This window comes from Neoarius graeffei, chromosome 27, assembly GCF_027579695.1.
Source record: "Neoarius graeffei isolate fNeoGra1 chromosome 27, fNeoGra1.pri, whole genome shotgun sequence".
Classification (NCBI taxonomy): domain Eukaryota; kingdom Metazoa; phylum Chordata; class Actinopteri; order Siluriformes; family Ariidae; genus Neoarius; species Neoarius graeffei.
Window position 1 is genome coordinate 15,219,324 of NC_083595.1, and position 19,598 is coordinate 15,238,921.

At 39.7% G+C, this 19,598-nt stretch overlaps 1 protein-coding gene across 1 annotated transcript in view; it reads right to left on the bottom strand.

Annotated features, from left to right (window-relative positions):
- Positions 1 to 2,428: 2,428 nt before the first annotated feature.
- nhsb (Nance-Horan syndrome b (congenital cataracts and dental anomalies)) overlaps positions 2,429 to 19,598 on the bottom strand; it is a 174,925-nt gene continuing 157,755 nt past the window's right edge. The window contains exons 6-12 of the mRNA XM_060911783.1: positions 19,137 to 19,139; positions 15,672 to 15,719; positions 9,150 to 9,345; positions 8,092 to 8,223; positions 3,465 to 6,452; positions 3,206 to 3,329; positions 2,429 to 3,026 (exon numbers count right to left, since the gene is read on the bottom strand). Coding sequence (XP_060767766.1) covers positions 2,429 to 3,026; positions 3,206 to 3,329; positions 3,465 to 6,452; positions 8,092 to 8,223; positions 9,150 to 9,345; positions 15,672 to 15,719; positions 19,137 to 19,139 — 4,089 coding nt within the window. The remainder of the gene's footprint in view (positions 3,027 to 3,205; positions 3,330 to 3,464; positions 6,453 to 8,091; positions 8,224 to 9,149; positions 9,346 to 15,671; positions 15,720 to 19,136; positions 19,140 to 19,598) is intronic.

Below are 19,598 nucleotides of genomic sequence, written 5' to 3' on the forward strand. Positions count from 1 at the left end.
GATACGGCTTCTTCTTTGAACTATAGAGTTTTAGCTGGCAACGGCGGATGGCACGGTGAATTGTGTTCACAGATAATGTTCTCTGGAAATATTCCTGAGCCCATTTTGTGATTTCCAATACAGAAGCATGCCTGTATGTGATGCAGTGCCGTCTAACGGCCCGAAGATCACGGGCACCCAGTATGGTTTTCCGGCCTTGACCCTTACACACAGAGATTCTTCCAGATTCTCTGAATCTTTTGATGATATTATGCACTGTAGATGATGATATGTTCAAACTCTTTGCAATTTTACACTGTCGAACTGCTTTCTGATATTGCTCCACTATTTGTTGGCGCAGAATTAGGGGGATTGGTGATCCTCTTCCCATCTTTACTTCTGAGAGCCGCTGCCACTCCAAGATGCTCTTTTTATACCCAGTCATGTTAATGACCTATTGCCAATTGACCTAATGAGTTGCAATTTGGTCCTCCAGCTGTTCCTTTTTTGTACCTTTAACTTTTCCAGCCTCTTATTGCCCCTGTCCCAACTTTTTTGAGATGTGTTGCTGTCATGAAATTTCAAATGAGCCAATATTTGGCATGAAATTTCAAAATGTCTCACTTTCGACATTTGATATGTTGTCTATGTTCTATTGTGAATACAATATCAGTTTTTGAGATTTGTAAATTACTGCATTCCGTTTTTATTTATAATTTGTACTTTGTCCCAACTTTTTTGGAATCGGGGTTGTACACACAAAGTCTAAACCTGTCCACAGATCTCTTGATTTTTGTATTTTATATACTGTATATATATATTTTCCTTTTATACCAACAGTGCTTTAACAGATTGTCCAGTCCTTCCATATAAGGGATATAAAGCTGAATCTATACATACAACAATTTAAAAAAAAAAGAAAAAGAAAGAAACCGCAACTGTTATCACTTATTGAACATACAAATACTTAATAAATGATCTGAAAATGGATTTTCCCTTTCAGGTAGGTATGTCCCTATGAATTATAGACCCTTATTGCATGCTGTGCAGAAGACAAAAAAAAAGAAAAAGAAAAAAGAGCACCGTAACGGTACTCAACAGAAAAGAATGATCTGAAATGGACTGATTCACAGCTTGTCCATCTTCTACTTTTCGGCACAGTGTAAGCTTGACAAATCTCTTTAATTTCTAACCTCTCTTACTGCATGGAAAAAAAATCACTGCAAACTGAACAGCAAAGCGAACAGCTTGCGCAATTTTAAGGGTATTCATAGAATACAGTTCACAATTCACTGTTGTATTCCTCTTAGACATTAGCCCCTACATCTTCAATACCTACAAAATGTATATATAACTAACTTAACTAAGTGCATTAAAATGTAAAATTCAGTATAACGTAATCTTTTCTGGTAGTGTAAGCTCAAAGCTGGTGTTAAGAGAACTATAGTTAAAAGTGACATGGAAGCCTGTAACTGAAAATATAATCTCTTAATATCACAGGTGACACCATGTGAGAACTAACGCATGGGCTCATTGCTATCACACAAGCATTGCACCATTCCTTTGTATTCAGGATGTTTAAAAGAATTATCTTTGCCATCTCCAAACAAGTGCAAAATATTTGCAGGCTTTTAAAACCAATTCAATTATGCATCAAGAGTTTTCAGCCGTTAAAAATGCTTATAATCCTGGAGACTTGTTCTGTTCTCCTGAATGTACAGACCTTCTGTTAGGAAAGGCCACAGTGTGATTGTCCTGTGTAAGCTGAACTAAAGTCCCAATTAGGAATCATACCAATGGGAAGGTTGGTACTGGATTTGGTACTGCAAAAACAAGTTATGCAATAATAATGCTACAAACCACATGTGCTAGTAGTATGTACTGTGAGTTCACTATAAATACCAACTGATCTTGGGGAACTTTGATACTTCCTGACTGAGACTTTAGCAGGGTTGTCTTTTAATTTTGCACCCTACACAATACTAATCACTTTGTGAATGAAATCTGAAGATAAAGGAACCTGAAAATAAAGTTCTATGTTTTCTACATCTAAACATTGCTAAAATATACACCCTTTCATTTTATGAGTGGGGGAAAAAAAGAAATGATTGACCATTGGTTTGTTTTTCTAGGATTCAATATTCATCAAGCATCCATATAAAAAAAGTACCACTAGACGTTCCAATAGCTTTTGATGGACATGAAAGTTCATCACTGACCAAAACATAAGTTCACTCAACTCATGAAATGCAAAAAGTTCAAAGTGAAGAAAAGGACCTTTTTTCCAATTAATTTTAAGATATAATAGAATTAAGGGAAATATATGCATATGCCCATATATCACATTTATTTTTCTGTGTTTTATAAATTTTTTTTTTTAATTCTGAGGGATTTGTTGTTTTGTCATTGGTAAGAAAACCAAAAATACAAGAAGCGAAGAAAGATACCACTAGGAGGACCGGTCATCATGTGGACTTCCATCAGAATTTTCAGTTTCTCCTTCAGAGATCGCCTGCATTGGGGCAGTGTATAGCCGGCTGCGAGTACTGTACCTGCTGCTGCTGGCTGCAGGTGGTATCCTAGAACGACCTTGCCTGGAGGCAGCAGACATTGTAAGGGGTTTTGTAGAGAAACCCTCGATATTTGCCTTGGGGAAAGTACTGGGGGGTGGCTCTATGCTGGCTGCAGACTCCTGCATTGGTGAAGAGGGTTCGTCTGGTTGTCTGGAAGCCTCTAGTTCACCTAGGGACTTGGGAGTGATGGGGCTCTTGAGGATTTCTGTTGCAGACATGCGATAACTAGAGTCGGTGCGACTGCCCTTCTTCAGCAGCAGTAGCTTAAACTCCTCATTGGAGGTACTGGATTTTTTGGCACTCCTGTAAATGGGTCCTGGTGCTCTCTGAGAAGCAGATGCAAGAGCTGGGACAGTTGGAGTGATTGGACACATGACAGGATGATTGACTGGACCACTGACAGGAGCAACACCAAGTCGACTCTTCCCATTGAGCTCCCCTGAGTCTTTCCGCCCAAGAACTTTCCTCTTCGATCTGAAATCATTTTGGTAAAGTGGGGTTGAAACATCAGGAGACATATCACATAGGATTAGAAGATGATAGGATTACATATACTTATGAAAAATTATTCTTATGTCCAGTCTTATGAGTTATCATACTTTTAAGTACATCTTATATACAGTATATTAGTTTTTTTTTAGATTTTAGATTACCTGTGTATCATGGCAAACAGATCTTCAGTTGTGCGTAGTTTATTAGGCGAAGGGAATAAACTATCATCATCAAACTTGGAGTCATCAGTCACGGGAGAATTTGAATTGTCACTAGGTGTTGAGTCTGTGAAAAAAATTTTTTTTTACAGTCCTTTGAAATTCCCTTTTTAAGGCAATGCAGAACACTTTTATTCCCCCATATAAAAACAAAACAAATGCATTAATGTATCTTCTATTCACATATTTCAATCTCTGTTACCTTTGCTGAAGTAGTCTTCTGTGTCTGGTGTTGACTCTTCCTCATGTCCATCATGTGAGGCACTTCTGGTAGTGACACATGTCTCGTATGCCTCCTCTTTGCATTTGATATCACCGATTATGTAAGTGTGTGATGAGGCTTCTAAAATTCTGGCAGGCACTTTTTCTGGGCTGCTGCACAGTACAAAGTCACTCTTGCATACTTCGCTGTAAGCAGGAGGAGACTGTGTGCTGCTTAAATTCAAGGACGGTTCTGCCAGAGGTTGTGGCTTGGGTGCTTGACTGTGTTCACATTTAACACTTTCTGCAGACAATGCTTCCTCCTCATCTGTACACCTGCTGCACTCTGCTTCTTGCTGAGCATCACGGGCCTCACAAGCCTGGGCTGCTGGGGTTGAGACGTCTTCTTGTTCACTGGTTGGTTGCACAGGTGTTCTGAATGCAGTCATGGCCCAGTATGTTCCTGGGCCATGCCTTTCCTGCCTGATTTTAATCCCCTCATGTTGTATAATAATGGCTTCTAGAGGTGGGCACTGAGATTCACAGTGCTGCACAGCAGGTGGTTTGTAGGCTGGTGGCTTCCTGTTATGCCTGCTATCAGCAGGCACATGCTCAACTGTTACTGTGGGACACCTGGGTCGAGTTGATTGATCAGCAATAGAGTGCTCAGAACCATGGTTGCCCTCTGCTGGTTTATCCATGGATCGCAGATGAATTGACCTCGGAACAGTTGAAGTGATTGCTGTGTGGGTTGAGCTAGATGCCTCTGCACTTGCAGCAGCACGTGCCTCTGCTAATGCAGCAGCTGCTGCAGCTGCTTTCTGTTTATTCTGGTGAAGGAGGTGTATCTGGTTCCTGTGGGCAAAGGGCTTGGTGTGAAGAGCACTTAGGTCAAGGTGACTAGGAGGTGCCTGGGAATCAGCATCTCTCCTGCAGGAAGAGCCTGCATCTCTAAATGCCAGCTGGTGCTGCTGCTGTTGGAGAGAGGAGAGTGATGATTTTCTTTCTGGCACTTTGGGTTTCCTCTTGCCGCTGGTTGGGGACAGTGGAGCTGGGAAGAATGCAGATGGAAAGGAAGATGTGGGTGTCTCTGACTGACTGGAATATCCACTTGATGGGGATGCCAATGCTGCAAGTTTCTCAGGAGAGCCCAGTTTGAAGTCACCTTCTTGTGGTGGAAGTGTTGGTGAGGTGGGTCTGGACCTGGGGCAACAGGCCTGAGTTTCCAGATTCTCTGGTGACTTGACACATTCAATAACTGTTGTACCCGTAGCAGTGCTGGAGTTGGACAGTGACCTGTAAGGATCACTGGATTTCAAGTCATTATGGAGCCAAAGGTCTGCATAGTCTGACTGCACAGCACCCTCATCCTTAAAGGAATGTGTGTCAGAAGAACTAAATGGTGAGGAGCAGTCTAACATTTCTCTGATATTCTCTACACCCCAGGTGCCAAGCTGCTTGTCACAGAGACCTACAGTGTCAATGTGCCTGTCAGAACCAGCCAACTCCAACTGCAACTTCATGTCCCTGGAAGACAAAGGCAGGGGCAACTCACTAGTAATCTTTGGTTCATTCTGCTCTTGAACATCTGCACCACTGCTTGTTTCCTTTAAAGAAGAACCACGTTTTGGTGGGGGTGGTTTAGCCTTTGGTTTTCTTAAAGAAAAACACCCTCTTCCAAGTGTACTCATTCCCTTGTAGTCTGGTTGAGGGTATTCACCCATTCCGGGTGCAATGCTCCCATTTGGGCCACAGTCGGGGTCGATGGCTGCATAGTTGCAATAGCTTCTGCTACCTTTAAGACCGCAGTCCAAGTGCACAGAGGTGTAGAAGCCTTCAGTGTCAACAGTGTAATGTGTGGAGCTCTCTAATATTTCACCCGATGGTTGTCCACTAAAGCACTCATAAGTTTCGCCACTAGAATAACTGGGACAACTTATGCCACTCTCATCTTCCCTTGAGTGCTTTGGGCTGAAATCTGGAGGACAAGGTTGATCCTGCTGGTCCTGGTTGCAGTTCCACTCCCCATCACTAGCAGTACTAACACCTGCATCATCCATCTGATCTGTAGCTGAAGAAGTGAATGAACTAGACCTGGGTCCCTGACCTTGTGACCTTTCCATGTGATAGGGGTCAATGATGAAGCCAGTAGTATCGTCAATGATATGAGACCCTGTATTGAGAGACAGTTCTGAATCACAGTGTGAAGAACCAGTCAAGGGAGGTGAGGCAGCTGGTGGTAGTGTTTCTGAGGTCTGTGAAGGGCATGTTGAGCTGCTTCCACTCCAGTTCCCACTTGAAGACTGATGGTCTTCTTTGTGGTCAATTTGGCTGCCAAGCACACCTGTGGTTGAGACAGAGTGGATGGGGCTGCTGAAGGTGTCTGAACTGGAGGAGATTTCACAACTTCCCATGTCAGGGTTACGTGGGAGCCGGGACCTACCCCTCTCAATCCAAGCATTTTCAGGACTATCTCCATGCTGTATCCTCTTTAAACTATCCAGCTGGAGCTCTGGCATGGCTTGGTCATCAGTACTCTCCTCCTCATCTTTAAGCATCCTCCGTCCTGGACCTGGCAGGAAGTCCTCGGCCTCATAAGGAGAGAGCTCTTCATCATCTTCCTCATCATCATCATCATCATCATCACTGTCATCTTGATCATTGTCCCGGAGTCGACTTCCTTCTCGGGGCAAACTTCTTGAACGCAGGCGAGTGCCCAAAGCAGTGGTATAGGTTGCATCAGAGCGATCTGGTAATGAAGTGATATTACCAGTGGAGTGGGAGAGGGAAGCTGGAATTCCTTGGCCCCTCTGTGCACGAATACGCCTACGGGATGGAGCAGCAATCAAGAAATCATCGGTCTGGCAGCCGGAGTCCTTGGTGTTTAATGTTCGGCCACTAAGTGACAGCTCTTCCTGGTACAGAGACATGTGTGGGTTGCCATGAGCTACCACAGATCGTTCTCTGGCCACAGGAGATTCATCTGAGTCTGGTGAAAATTAAGAGCATCTTACAAATAGCATTCAAGATTCGATTGAGTAAATTAGATACAAAAAGTAACTATTAAAAAAAATCTAATGATTTGTAACTGATTGTTAAATAATATTGCACGTAAAATCAGTCAGTTTTTGAAGTGTGACGTTTAACAATTCAATGAAGAGTGATTTTTAAATAGTCCTCTAGCCACCAAACAGCTAACAACTTAAGGTGAAAAAGGAAACTTTACTGCATTGCTCTTCTAAATTACAGAAGAAGGAAATTTCAGGTAAACCAACCTTCCTGTTCATGAGCTACTCACAGTTTCAACTTTCAAGGCACCTTTAACAAAATCACTGAAACCTACCATATCTTATCATTAAGTCATGATATTATATTTAAGTCATTAGCATCAGTGTTAATGAAAAGATAATGGGAAGTATTTGCTAAATCATGAAAAATACTGCTTTCTCATCTCATCTCATTATCTCTAGCCGCTTTATCCTGTTCTACAGGGTTGCAGGCAAGCTGGAGCCTATCCCAGCTGACTACGGGCGAGAGGCGGGGTAGACCCTGGGCAAGTCGTCAGGTCATCACAGGGCTGACACATAGACACAGACAACCATTCACACTCAAATTCACACCTACGGTCAATTTAGAGTCACCAGTTAACCTAACCTGCATGTCTTTGGACTGTGGGGGAAACCGGAGCACCCGGAGGAAACCCATGTGGACACGGGGAGAACATGCAATCTCCGCACAGAAAGGCCCTCGTCGGCCACGGGGCTCGAACCCGGACCTTCTTGCTGTGAGGTGACAGCACTAACCACTACACCACCATGCCGCCCCAGTTCAATTATTTATCATAAAATAAAAATACAATGTAATTACTGGAGGCTCTGATAAAACCACGACACTGCGCATGACTGTGTTTAACCCTTTAAATGGTACGTCAAGCAAGATATAATGTACATGTTTCTCCATGTATTTTATGCTAGTTTTTGAGCTAGTAGCTATGGGAAACATTGAACAGGCTTAAAGTTAGCAATTTCTACATGGTGACTATAACAAGAGTGGTCTGAGAGCACAATATCCCCCGCTGGCAACTATGCCATAACTCTGGTAAAATGCGATTGAATTGAACAAAATTACAATATGCGTATTACTGACATATAGCAAAGAATCCTGTCAAGTTTCATGAAATTCCTCCAAAAATTCTGAGAGGAATTGATTTCAGAAGGTGAGTACCCTTCCCGGGACAGACGGACAGATGGACGAACAGAAATCGCCATGACATATCGCCTTCAGGCCTTTCAGCCAGTGGGGGATAAAAATCTGCAGATTCATAATTTATAGATTAGTTTTGTTGTTTGAATTTCGCATTCGCACTGGGTTAAGACCTATTCCATAAAATGATTTTCAATCTCATTTGCAAATTAACAATTCATAGTTAAGTTGATTAATCAACATAATACTCACCTTAAAATCAAATCTAAAGTATTAGTTGGTTGGAGCACTATATGGGATAGTGTGTCAACATAGACGACATTTCAAATGTAAAATCAAAAATGTAATTCTAAAAAAACCCCAACCCCCCAAAAAAAAGCCCACAATAAGACACTGAACGAGCATAGTGCATTGAGTAGTCATACCCATGTCTTGTTGCACTCGTCTGGGAATGCCTGTGATAGTTTTCCGCCTCCTTAGTTTCCTTCGTCGTTGCAATACAGACTGGGAATGAACCAATGAGCAGCGAGCACTAGCTTCTCGGTCAAATCCTGCACCTGCAATCCAAGACACAGCTTCAGAAACAGGTCAAGGTATCCTTAATACAATCATATTTATTTTTATTACAACAGAATCTACTTGAATCACTGAGAAAAAAAAAATGCAGAAGTTTATATGTACAGTGGTGCTTGAAAGTTTGTGAACCCTTTAGAATTTTCTATATTTCTGTATAAATATGACCTAAAACATCATCAGATTTTCACACAAGTTTTAAAAGTAGATAAAGAGAACCCATTTAAACAAATGAGACAATAATATGATACTTGGTCATTTATTTATTGAGGAAAATGATCCAATATTACATATCTGTGAGTGGCAAAAGTATGTGAACCTTTGCTTTCAGTATCTGGTGTGACCCCCTTGTGCAGCAATAACTGCAACTAAACGTTTCCGGTAACTGTTGATCAGTCCTGCACACCGGCTTGGAGGAATTTTAGCCCATTCCTCCGTACAAAACAGCTTCAACTCTGGGATATTGGTGGGTTTCCTCACATGAACTGCTCGCTTCAGGTCCTTCCACAACATATGGGCTAGCCTTTGTGCCCCATGCGAATCATGAACCTTTGACACCCATGACCCTGTCGCCAGTTCACCGGTTGTCCTTCCTCGGACCACTTTTAGTATGTACTAACCACTGCATACCGGGAACACCCCACAAAATGTGCCATTTTGGAGATGCTCAGACCCAGTTGTCTCGCCATCACAATTTGGCCCTTGTCAAATTCACTCAGATCCTTGCACTTGTGCATTTTTCCTGCTTCCAAAACATCAACTTCAAGAACTGACTATTCTCTGGCTGCCTAATATATCCCACCCCTTGACAGGTGCCATTGTAATGAGATCATCAATGTTATTCACTTCACCTGTCAGTGATAATAACAAAATAATATTATGGCTGATTGGTGTATGTATGGAGCTTTACCAGTAACGTTGATAGGGATGATGCAAGATGAGATGACTTGAGACTCATTCTTCATCCTTTCATCTGGCGTGGGGAGTGGCAGGGCTTTTGACCAGTTGGTCTGCTTGTCCAGTGTTGTAGGAACGTTGGGAACGGGACACTTAGGTCTATGTCCCAGAGCCACCGACTCCCCATCAGTATTTGTATTAGTTCCAACCTGAGTCGCAATAATTTTCAAAGAGTTATATGAAATGACCTTGTAAAACTGAAAGCACACACATTCATGGTCTTAAACTGACAAGAAGCAAATTTTCTGCACATAAAGGTTACATATTTTCTTCATCAAGGAAGCAGTAGTAACCATGGGGATAAAAAGGAAAAGACAGAGGGAAATGGAGATAAAAGAAAGACAAAAATAGCTGGAATGGAGAGCTGTCAGGAAAATATCCAGAGTCAGGAATTTGGTCCTTAATTCCATTCATACAAAAGAACACAGGAAAAGATGCCAAAGAATTCAGCAAGGTTGCGCTCTGCCATAGAAGCTTTAAATAAGTTACTAACCTCCTGCCAGATCAACAATAGCTTTAACGAGACATTGTTCCAAATCAAGGACTTTAGACAAATAATATTTCCTCTTACTGTGTTTCATTCTGAGTCTACTGAAATGCTTCTATTGGTAATCCTGGCCCTGATTTACTAAAATAATGAGTTTAGTAGAAGGAGGAAACATGGTGCAAAATGATTTTGATAGGCATTGGGAGCTTGGATACAAAAAATATTCATAATTTAAACTGACATTTAATAGAAGCAGAGTGTGTGTTTTGTTCCATAAGGTTAAATGTAAAGAAAGCCTTTTCACACACTCTCCGAATGCTGTTGGAATCAGTGGTTCAAACACCGAACTGATTCAGTTGAAATTCATAATTTTAGGTCGGAACATCCGAAATTGCATATTTATTAAGGCAAACAAAAAAAATGGACAAGACATGCTTATTGACTCATTTAAAAGACACGCTCCTCCCTGTTAGTGCATTTTTATATGTGAAAAACTAGAGTAAATCAAGGCCTGTAAATAAAAGTTAGTATGAGTGGCCATATGTCGACCATGACAGCATTTCAAGATGAAAGATTTTTTAATATTTGCATAATCATAGGAAAAACAGAACCATGCTCAGTGTTAAAAGCAGTGTCACAAGTCCACTTCAACCCCCCTTAAACGAACTCTTTCATAAAACAAAGGCTTAACTAGCCTAGCTTATTAATCACGAACAATTATCGAGAACGGCAATCATTGACTTAAAAAATCCCTTAAAAGGACTTTATTTTACAAGCTAAAAGCAGTTTTACTCAAGTCTTTACTCTGTAAGTACCGTTGTCATGGCTACTCATAAATACAAGATACTGTCCGTTTGTCAGAAAATGCAGGCAATAGATAACTTGCAACCACGTGATCAAAATGTGCTATGTCATGAGCATCTGCCATGAAGGTGGATATACAAAGCAACTAGGATGGCAGCCACTGAAAGCGTGTCTGTAAACAATGCTGAATTTTCTCAGTATTACCACGATTTGAACGATCGAGCGAAGATTCGATACAAAGAGAAGATAGATATGTGTGGTTTTGACCCATATTATTTTAAAAAGTCAGACTTTTCTGAAGATAAGGCACTTCTACCAACCATCGAGTATGAATACAGGTAATTTCATCCAAAGCCTTTTTCATACGCACTATCAATTATTTTATATTTCAGGTATTTGTTCGAAAAAAGGAGGAATTCTCAATGGAATTTGACCGAAGCAGCTTCAACACTAAAGAGTGTACTAAGGGGGGTAACCATGTAGCCCCGTGCCACTTGCTGACACTAGGATGAGTTAACTCAGGCTGCTCACTTGCATGTCTATGTTTCCAGCTGGATCATATTAAATCTTTAGGCGCGGAGCAGCGTTCTTGCGGGGGCTTCGTTTGCGAATCCTGGGCCGAGGTGTGGTCCTACCAACCTGAGACTGTGCTCTTTCGAAGGGGGAGGCTTAGAGGGAGGTGCCTGTAAAATTTGGCTTCGCTGTGTGTTCTGTGGGCCGAGTTATTTATTTTTAAAGCCGGCTGGATCATATTAAATCTTTAGGCGCGAAGCAGCGCTCTCACAGGGCTTTCATTCACAAATACCAGAATACCTGAAATATAAAATAATTGATAGTGTGTATGAAAAAGGCTTTGAACAAACACTTTGCCATTGGACAAAGTGTCCTGATCCCCTCGTCTCCTCTCCATACTAAGCCTCAGAGTTTCCTCGCCCTCTTTCCAAATCACGGATGGAATTCTAAAAAATCTGAACGTGCCATGGTCACGAGTACTGTTGTGACCACAACCATATACAGCACAAAGATATGGCATAGCTAAAAGAACGCTTACAGCAGTGGAAAAACAAAGAGTTGCACACGCGTGACTATGTTTTATATGGAATGTTGCTTGACCCCGCATTTGTATATCCACCAATATGGCTGACATCCGGGTTTCTATTTTGCTTTGACATCACTTGCAAGTCAAGGATAGATTGATGTAATTGGTGGAAGAGTTTTATTTAAAAACACACTGGCAAACAGATCCAAATCAGTGATAAAATATCAGAGTCGAAAACCAGGCAATAATCACATGAGGCACAGAGAGGATATCAAAAGGCAAAATACAAAATACAAAACAGAGTCGGAAACCAGAATATCAACACAGTGCTACAAAAGGCTTAGTAAAACGAGACACAAGGTACAGCGCATATACTTTGCAAAGTTTGTGTTTAGTGAGAGTTTTTATAAGCGCATGCTGTAATTGCGCTTGAATCTGGAACAGGTGCTGGTAACTAGTCCAAATGGAGCTGTGCACGTGCACTTGAATAGCAGTTTGAGGTGCGTCAGTGCGCATGTGCAGACGTAACACCATTGAAGACAAACTTGGACCGTCTAAAGCATGGTGAACAAGCAACGAATTTGTTTAAAGAATATGGTATCCTGAAAAATTCTATGTCAACCTTTTAAAGCAAAAGAGAAAGAGCTCGGAGACTTCATCCATAAGTGCAATCAACATGAACGGTTGTAAAGAAAGAAGATGAGGCAAGCAAACGACGATGAATGTGACTTATTTCCTTTACTTCATAAATATTTAAGTGAATTCAGCGTAAATATAAATTAAACACAGTTGGTTTGTTTTACGTGAGAGTAAGTGTCTGGTGTGACAAGTGGCTCCATTTCAGTATTATAAACTTTTTGGTACAACAAACTATTTGGACGTCCCCCAAGGAGTTCGTTATAGCGGGGTTGCAGTGTGTTAATGAAATGACACATGGTCAGGCATGACAGCATGAAGCACATCAGACATTTAGAACAGAAGATCTACCAGGGTAGCTGTGCTAAAAGAAGCATCGGAGAAAAGAAAAGGAAGTAAGCCGTTAGAGAAGGTTTCCAGCATGATACAGTGTAAAACTTATTCTAACAATTTGATTTAGTCAGTTTGCATACTTTTAATACACAGAATATAATCTGTCTACTAACTCTAACCCTAAGCCCTTACCCTTAACCCTCTGGGGTCTGAGGGTATTTTCTGGCACTCTAATAATTTTGGAATGCTCTGATTTTGTTGTCAATTCCAACAAATCTAAGCAGTATTTTCAACATCATATGACTTTTGTATTCAGCATAATTTCAGCTACAATAATATCTATGTAATATGTATGTCATGATTGTACTTAAAAAAATAACAGATCAATGAAGATGTTGTAAAAAAGCAGCTTTAGAACTGTGTTTGAATGTGTGAAAAAACATGACCTTACCCATTGTGATGAATTGTTTTGGTCACTTGAGGTGATTCTGTTCAGTCTTAGGAATGTATCAAGCACACAAAATTAAATCTGCTACACTGATTTGGACAATTAACTGGCCATCAAAAATTTATGTCCTATTGTTTGAGGATAAAGGGTTGGCAGTGGGAGGGGTATTCAATGATAAGAGTAAAAAATTCCATTCCATTCAATGAGAAGAGTGAAAACCCCTCCCACTGCCAACTCTTAATCCCATCAGGTCAAGTCAACTCTTGTACTATTTTACTCAGTTCAGAGCCACAACCAACTCTGTTACTCTGTTCCAGATTTACTCTGTAATTTTGCTCCCACTCCCACTCCAACTCCAAATTTTACTTTCTAAACTCAAAATAGAGCAAAATTAGCTATTTTGAGGAAAATACTTTTAACTCTGGAAAAAAATTACTCAGTCATTTTTCCTGTGTATGCACTACAGCGTACGCATATCAACCAATCTGCTCCTAATACACAGAAGAAATATTTACACTTACTCGAGCTGATCTTTGGCTAGATCAAGTCAAAGAAAAAGAAAAAAAAGGCACGACTCATCATCAGTGTCGCAGTTCTTTTTTTTTTTTTAAAGATTTTTTTTGGGCTTTTTGCACCTTTATTGGATAGGACACTGTAGAGACAGGAAATGAGCGGGAGAGAGAGACGGGGAGGGATCGGGAAATGACCTCGGGCCGGAATCGAACCCAGGTCCCCGGATTTATGGTATGCGCCTTATCCACCTGAGCCACGACGCCCCCAGTGTCGCAGTTCTTAGGACTGCACTGAATCGCTGTCCTCATCTCATCTCATTATCTCTAGCCGCTTTATCCTGTTCTACAGGGTCGCAGGCAAGCTGAAGCCTATCTCAGCTGACTACGGGCGAAAGGCGGGGTACACCCTGGACAAGTCGCCAGGTCATCACAGGGCTAACACATAGACACAGACAACCATTCACACTCATACCTACGGTCAATTTAGAGTCACCAGTTAACCTAACCTGCATGTCTTTGGACTGTGGGGGAAACTGGAGCACCCGGAGGAAACCCACACGGACACAGGGAGAACGTGCAAACTCCGCACAGAAAGGCCCTCGTCGGCCACGGGGCTCGAACCTGGACCTTCTTGCTGTGAGGCGACAGCGCTAACCACTACACCACCGTGCCGCCCTGAATTGCTGTCCTATATCATGAAATGAATCATGAATTGAATCACTGTCCTGAATCATCCGACGCGCATAAAATCCGAGTGCCATCTTGCAACAAGTTTTACCTCCAAATAGCCTAAACTATGTCTGACAGAGTTTATCCTGTTTATGGTGGGTGTTCCCACCGCGAAAGAGAAACTAATCAAAACTGAAAGAGTGAAAGTGATAATGATACCGTTACCATGTGAAATGTCTGTTATGAATGTGTAAGTACATGCTCAGCACTCTGACTCTGGTGTGACTGAGGAAGGTGACAAGTTTTAAGTTTCATCTAATTTAGGTCATTAAAAAACTATAATATTTGTCAGTGAGCACATAGGAAAGTGTAAAGTATAAAGTTTCTGTTGATATGTTTATCATGCTTGTATGATAAAAAAAAAAAAAAACTCATGAAGATATTTATCTAAATACATGACCTACTCATTCTAAACCTGCCGAACCTCGCTGGCGAAGCTCTTGACCCCAGAGGGTTAATGTTACCCATTTGAAACTTTTCATACAAATTGGCTCATATGATTTAAAATAAATTTGCATTCGAAGTCAGCTCAGAAACGTCAGCTAAGTACAGTCTGCACGGGGAATACCTTTCGTATCCAGGGGATGAACACGCAACACGTCGTAGGGGAGGTGGGGCGAGAGCGCTCATGCTAAAAAAATAAAAATAAAAATAAAAGGCAAACACATGGCTCAACACTGATGGCTCAAAAGAACAGATATACAGTATGAGTGTACAAAATGCAAACAAAATATCTGGTTAGGAAAGGAAGGTAAAAACAGCTCATATTTTCCGCAGCTATATTGAAAAAAAAAACAGTTAGAATGAGTTACATGGTGAATACGGTTCTGGAACAAAATGATGAAGTTAATGGGACATAAAATGGTTATGTTGTACTTCAGAGTATTCCAGAGCTGAAACCATGAAAGATGGGATAAAGGCTACATTCCTGTACTGGATTTAAACCCTCCTGTTCTTTCTCTTGTCATCTCCTCATGGACTCCTTGTCATGAATTTAAGGGACATTAAAATCGACTCCAGTAACACTGGAAATGGCATGACCCGGTGTAGGCACACGGGACTGAATTAACATACAGTATGTATGGAATAAAACATTGAGGGAGCATGCTGTCATAGAAAAATAATCAACAACGGGGTTCTGTAATGATGCCTGATATGAAGCATAGTATCGTAACATCTCGTCTCAAAACTGATTCTTTTTCTATAACAGCTTATTGCAAATCCTCTTATACCACAGAAATGTGCCTATATTTAATTTACGGATGACGCAGTGCTTGCATGATTTGATGCTGAAAACTGCTTCAGCTGTACACTTTAATGTTATGAAGGGAAGTCCACATGAGCGAGTTATAAACAGTCCTGGAACAAAGAGACACAGGGAAAATACTGGGCTGATATCGGACGTGGTTCATGTCAGCATCCAGCCCATGGCCTGGTTAACACATGAAAACACTTCATATCTTTAAAAAAAAAAAATCATCATTTACCTTTTTCTGTGCTGGCTGAAGCTCCACCTCCCTCGAAGGTCTGTCCTGCTGCATTATTGGAAATAATAACCGTATCAAGAAACCAGACGAGTCTGGTTAGAGACAGCAGTTCCATCATACATCATAATGCTTTGCAAATGAGATAGCAATGTAACGTTTTTTTAGGCATAAAGAAATAAAAACAAAGGTGCTCCACTATAAAAATGTATGTTTGATGATTACGAAGCATGCAGGACAGTTTTACAAACCACATCCAACAAAATAATCAGATCAAAATAACTGAGTGACCAGGTGACCCCCGGGAAAAAAAAAATCAGGACAACCGAAAATGAAAAACTGATTATCTGGGTCATTCCATGCCAAATCAACAAATATCTGACAAATTTATGCTCGACCATCTCAGATTTCAATTAAATTTGCAGGGCTCAGAGATACTATTAAAAGAAGTTAACCCCCAAAACTTGAGCTTCCTATCTCCAGTGGTTTCAGAGATACAGGCATTTTAATTTTTCGATTTTTTTGCATTTTGCTCAAAACATACATATTTCAAAGTGTAATATAATCTTTATTATGCAAAATAGAAACCTAAAATTTTGCACAGAGAGACTCAATGTCTTGTACTACAAGCTTCAACTTAGAATTTCAATGGTCATTGTATATTAGATGATTTTAACAAGGAAATTAAAAAGACAAATTTGCATTTTTAACTCATTCTGGAAGCTTACCTGTGGCAGTAATGCTTAAACTAAGAATGTTATTCAAATCTACACAGAAATATCTACCAATTTCAGTTTTACCAAGTCTCCACTATTCCTAGTTTGTCTGTAATAGGGTTTTGAAATTCGCCAATTTCTAAAACATGCCATTTTCAGTAGCAAGAAATCCAATGTGGGATAGCAGTTAGGAACTTGTAAATTTTTTTTCAGTAATCCCCAAGACCCATATTTTATATTTCCAAATTTTTGTTCTGTGTCTCTCAAGTATTTTTAAACTACAGGGGTTTAAAAAATCCATTTTCACCAAATTCAAATTTTTGATATATTTTCATATAACTGATATTTGAGGGTTAATAAATGCTTCAATAAGGCTCAAGTAGGTTAGGAGACATGTTTCTTCCTCAATTTTAAATAAAATTTCAATTAATGCTCAGTATTAATTATTTGTAAATTGATTTTAATCTAAGACTGTGTAACATTAGCAATCAATGACCAGCTATTGTGTACCAGTCAACAGCCAGCCTTATCAATATCAACACAGCACAATAGGTGACCTTTGATACCAGAACAGGTGGCTCATATCTTATAGTTTTAAAGTCTGTAAACTGCATACTTGTTCAGATAACATTATATTGCTTGGATTATATTAAATACATTGTAATACAGAGCACTGAGAAAATTTACCAATGTTATTAACTGGATGTGTTTTTTTGCAAGGATTGGATATTTTGAATAGTTGACTAGGGAATTTAATTGTAGTTGCTTTCAATTTGAGATCAGTATAAATGAGTTTGTTCTTAGACATCTAGAAATGGCTGAACTTCTTCCCTGTTCTGTAGGAATTGGACTAAAGAAAGATTCTGACTGCCATAAACTAACATACAACAGAAATTGTAAGTTAAATACACTCTCTCAGTATAGTTTGGAGCAAATTTCATTAATTAATAAAATTTCATTTTAGAACAAAGTTTCTTCTACTCGTTGCAGCTTTGGTTTGCCATATGCAGCTTTCTGTTTGTGGCTATACTTGGCAATTTTCAGTGGAGAGCAACCAGTTGACACAAGGCTTTTGTCAAGTGATTCAGCTACCTCACCAGTGTATGTTGGATCCACATCTACACACATGCTCTCTTGTTCTGATTCTGTTGAACCTGCTGAATCTGCTTGGCTTAAATGTTCTTTCACTCTCTGTGAACATTTAGAACACAATTTTTGTCCAGGTTTAATATTTTTATTTATCAGTTTTGAAAGTGAATCTGCTGTTTCAGGAAGAATTGAACGTAATTCTGTTTTAACTTTTTTCTTGTGCCTTTCATATGGATCACAACAACTCTTCTGTAGCTCTTCATATTTCATCAGAAACAGTTTCTCATGATGCAGACATACTGTGTCTGTGCTTGAAATGTTCTCAAGTTCAGTTCTCTGTTTAATTAATGAAATTTGCTCCAAACTATACTGAGAGAGTGTATTTAACTTACAATTTCTGTTGTATGTTAGTTTATGGCAGTCAGAATCTTTCTTTAGTCCAATTCCTATAGAACAGGGAGGAAGTTCAGCCATTTCTAGATGTCTAAGAACAAACTCATTTATACTGATCTCAAATTGAAAGCAACTACAATTAAATTCCCTAGTCAACTATTCAAAATATCCAATCCTTGCAAAGAAACACATCCAGTTAATAACATTGGTAAATTTTCCCAGTGCTCTGTATTACAATGTATTTAATATAATCCAAGCAATATGATGTTATCTGAACAAGTATGCAGTTTACAGACCCTAAAACTATAAGATATGAGCCACCTGTTCTGGTATCAAAGGTCACCTATTGTGCTGTGTTGCTATTGATAAGGCTGGCTGTTGACTGGTACACAATAGCTGGTCATTGATTGCTAATGTTACACAGTCTTAGATTAAAATCAATTTACAAATAATTAATACTGAGCATTAATTGAAATTTTATTTAAAATTGAGGAAGAAACATGCCTCCTAACCTACTTGAGCCTTACTGAAGCATTTATTAACCCTCAAATATCAGTTATATGAAAATATATCAAAAATTTGGATTTGGTGAAAATGGATTTTTTAAACCCCTGTAGTTTAAAAATACTTGAGAAACACAGAACAAAATTTGGAAATATAAAATATGGGTCTTGGGGATTACTGAAAAAAATTTACAAGTTCCTAACTGCTATCCCACATTGGATTTCTTGCTACTGAAAATGGCATGTTTTAGAAATCGGCGAATTTCAAAACCCTATTACAGACAAACTAGGAATAGTGGAGACTTGGTAAAACAAATTGGTAGATATTTCTGTGTAGATTTGAATAACATTCTTAGTTTAAGCATTACTGCCACAGGCAAGCTTCCAGAATGAGTTAAAAAAAATGCAAATAATGCAAATTTGTCTTTTTAATTTCCTTGTTAAAATCACCATCTAATATACAATGACCATTGAATACCAAGTTGTAGCTTGTAGTACAAGACATTGAGTCTCTCTGTGCAAAATTTTAGGTTTCTATCTTGCATAATAAAGATTATATTGCACTTTGAAATATGTATGTTTTGAGCAAAAAACAAAAAAATCGAAAAATTCAAATGCCTGTATCTCTGAAACTATTGGTGATAGGAAGCTCAAGTTTTGGGGATTAACTTCTTTTAATAGTATCTCTGAGCACTCCAAATTTCATTGAAATCTGAGATGGTCGAGCATAACCTCTTGTTGATTTGGCATGGAATGACCCATCTGACTTGCTTTATTATCTTGCCCGCGACGGAGGAGGCGGGGCGAAGTATTGTAATCAGTGCAGTTTGTTTGTCTGTTAACAATATAGCGTCTAGATGGTTGCACCAATTGACTTCAAATTTTCAGGGTAGGTGGGCAATGGTCTGTAGATTACCTGATTAAATTTTGGGGGTAATCACGTGAAGGTCAAGGTGAAGGTCACCGGAAAGGTCAACCTTTCGGTCAAAATAACATATTTTCCATTATAACTCAAAAACGGTTGCTGATAGACAGATGTTTACTATTATGAGCGTATAGGGACTCCCATATTGCCTTTCATTTGGCACCATGATCTTTGACCTTGAAAGTTCAAATAAGGTCACAGATTTTCAGAGGATTGTAACTTGAAAACAGTTGATGGTAGACAGATATTTACCATTATCAACTTATAGGAAGTGCCATGTGGGCTTTCATTTGGCACCATGATC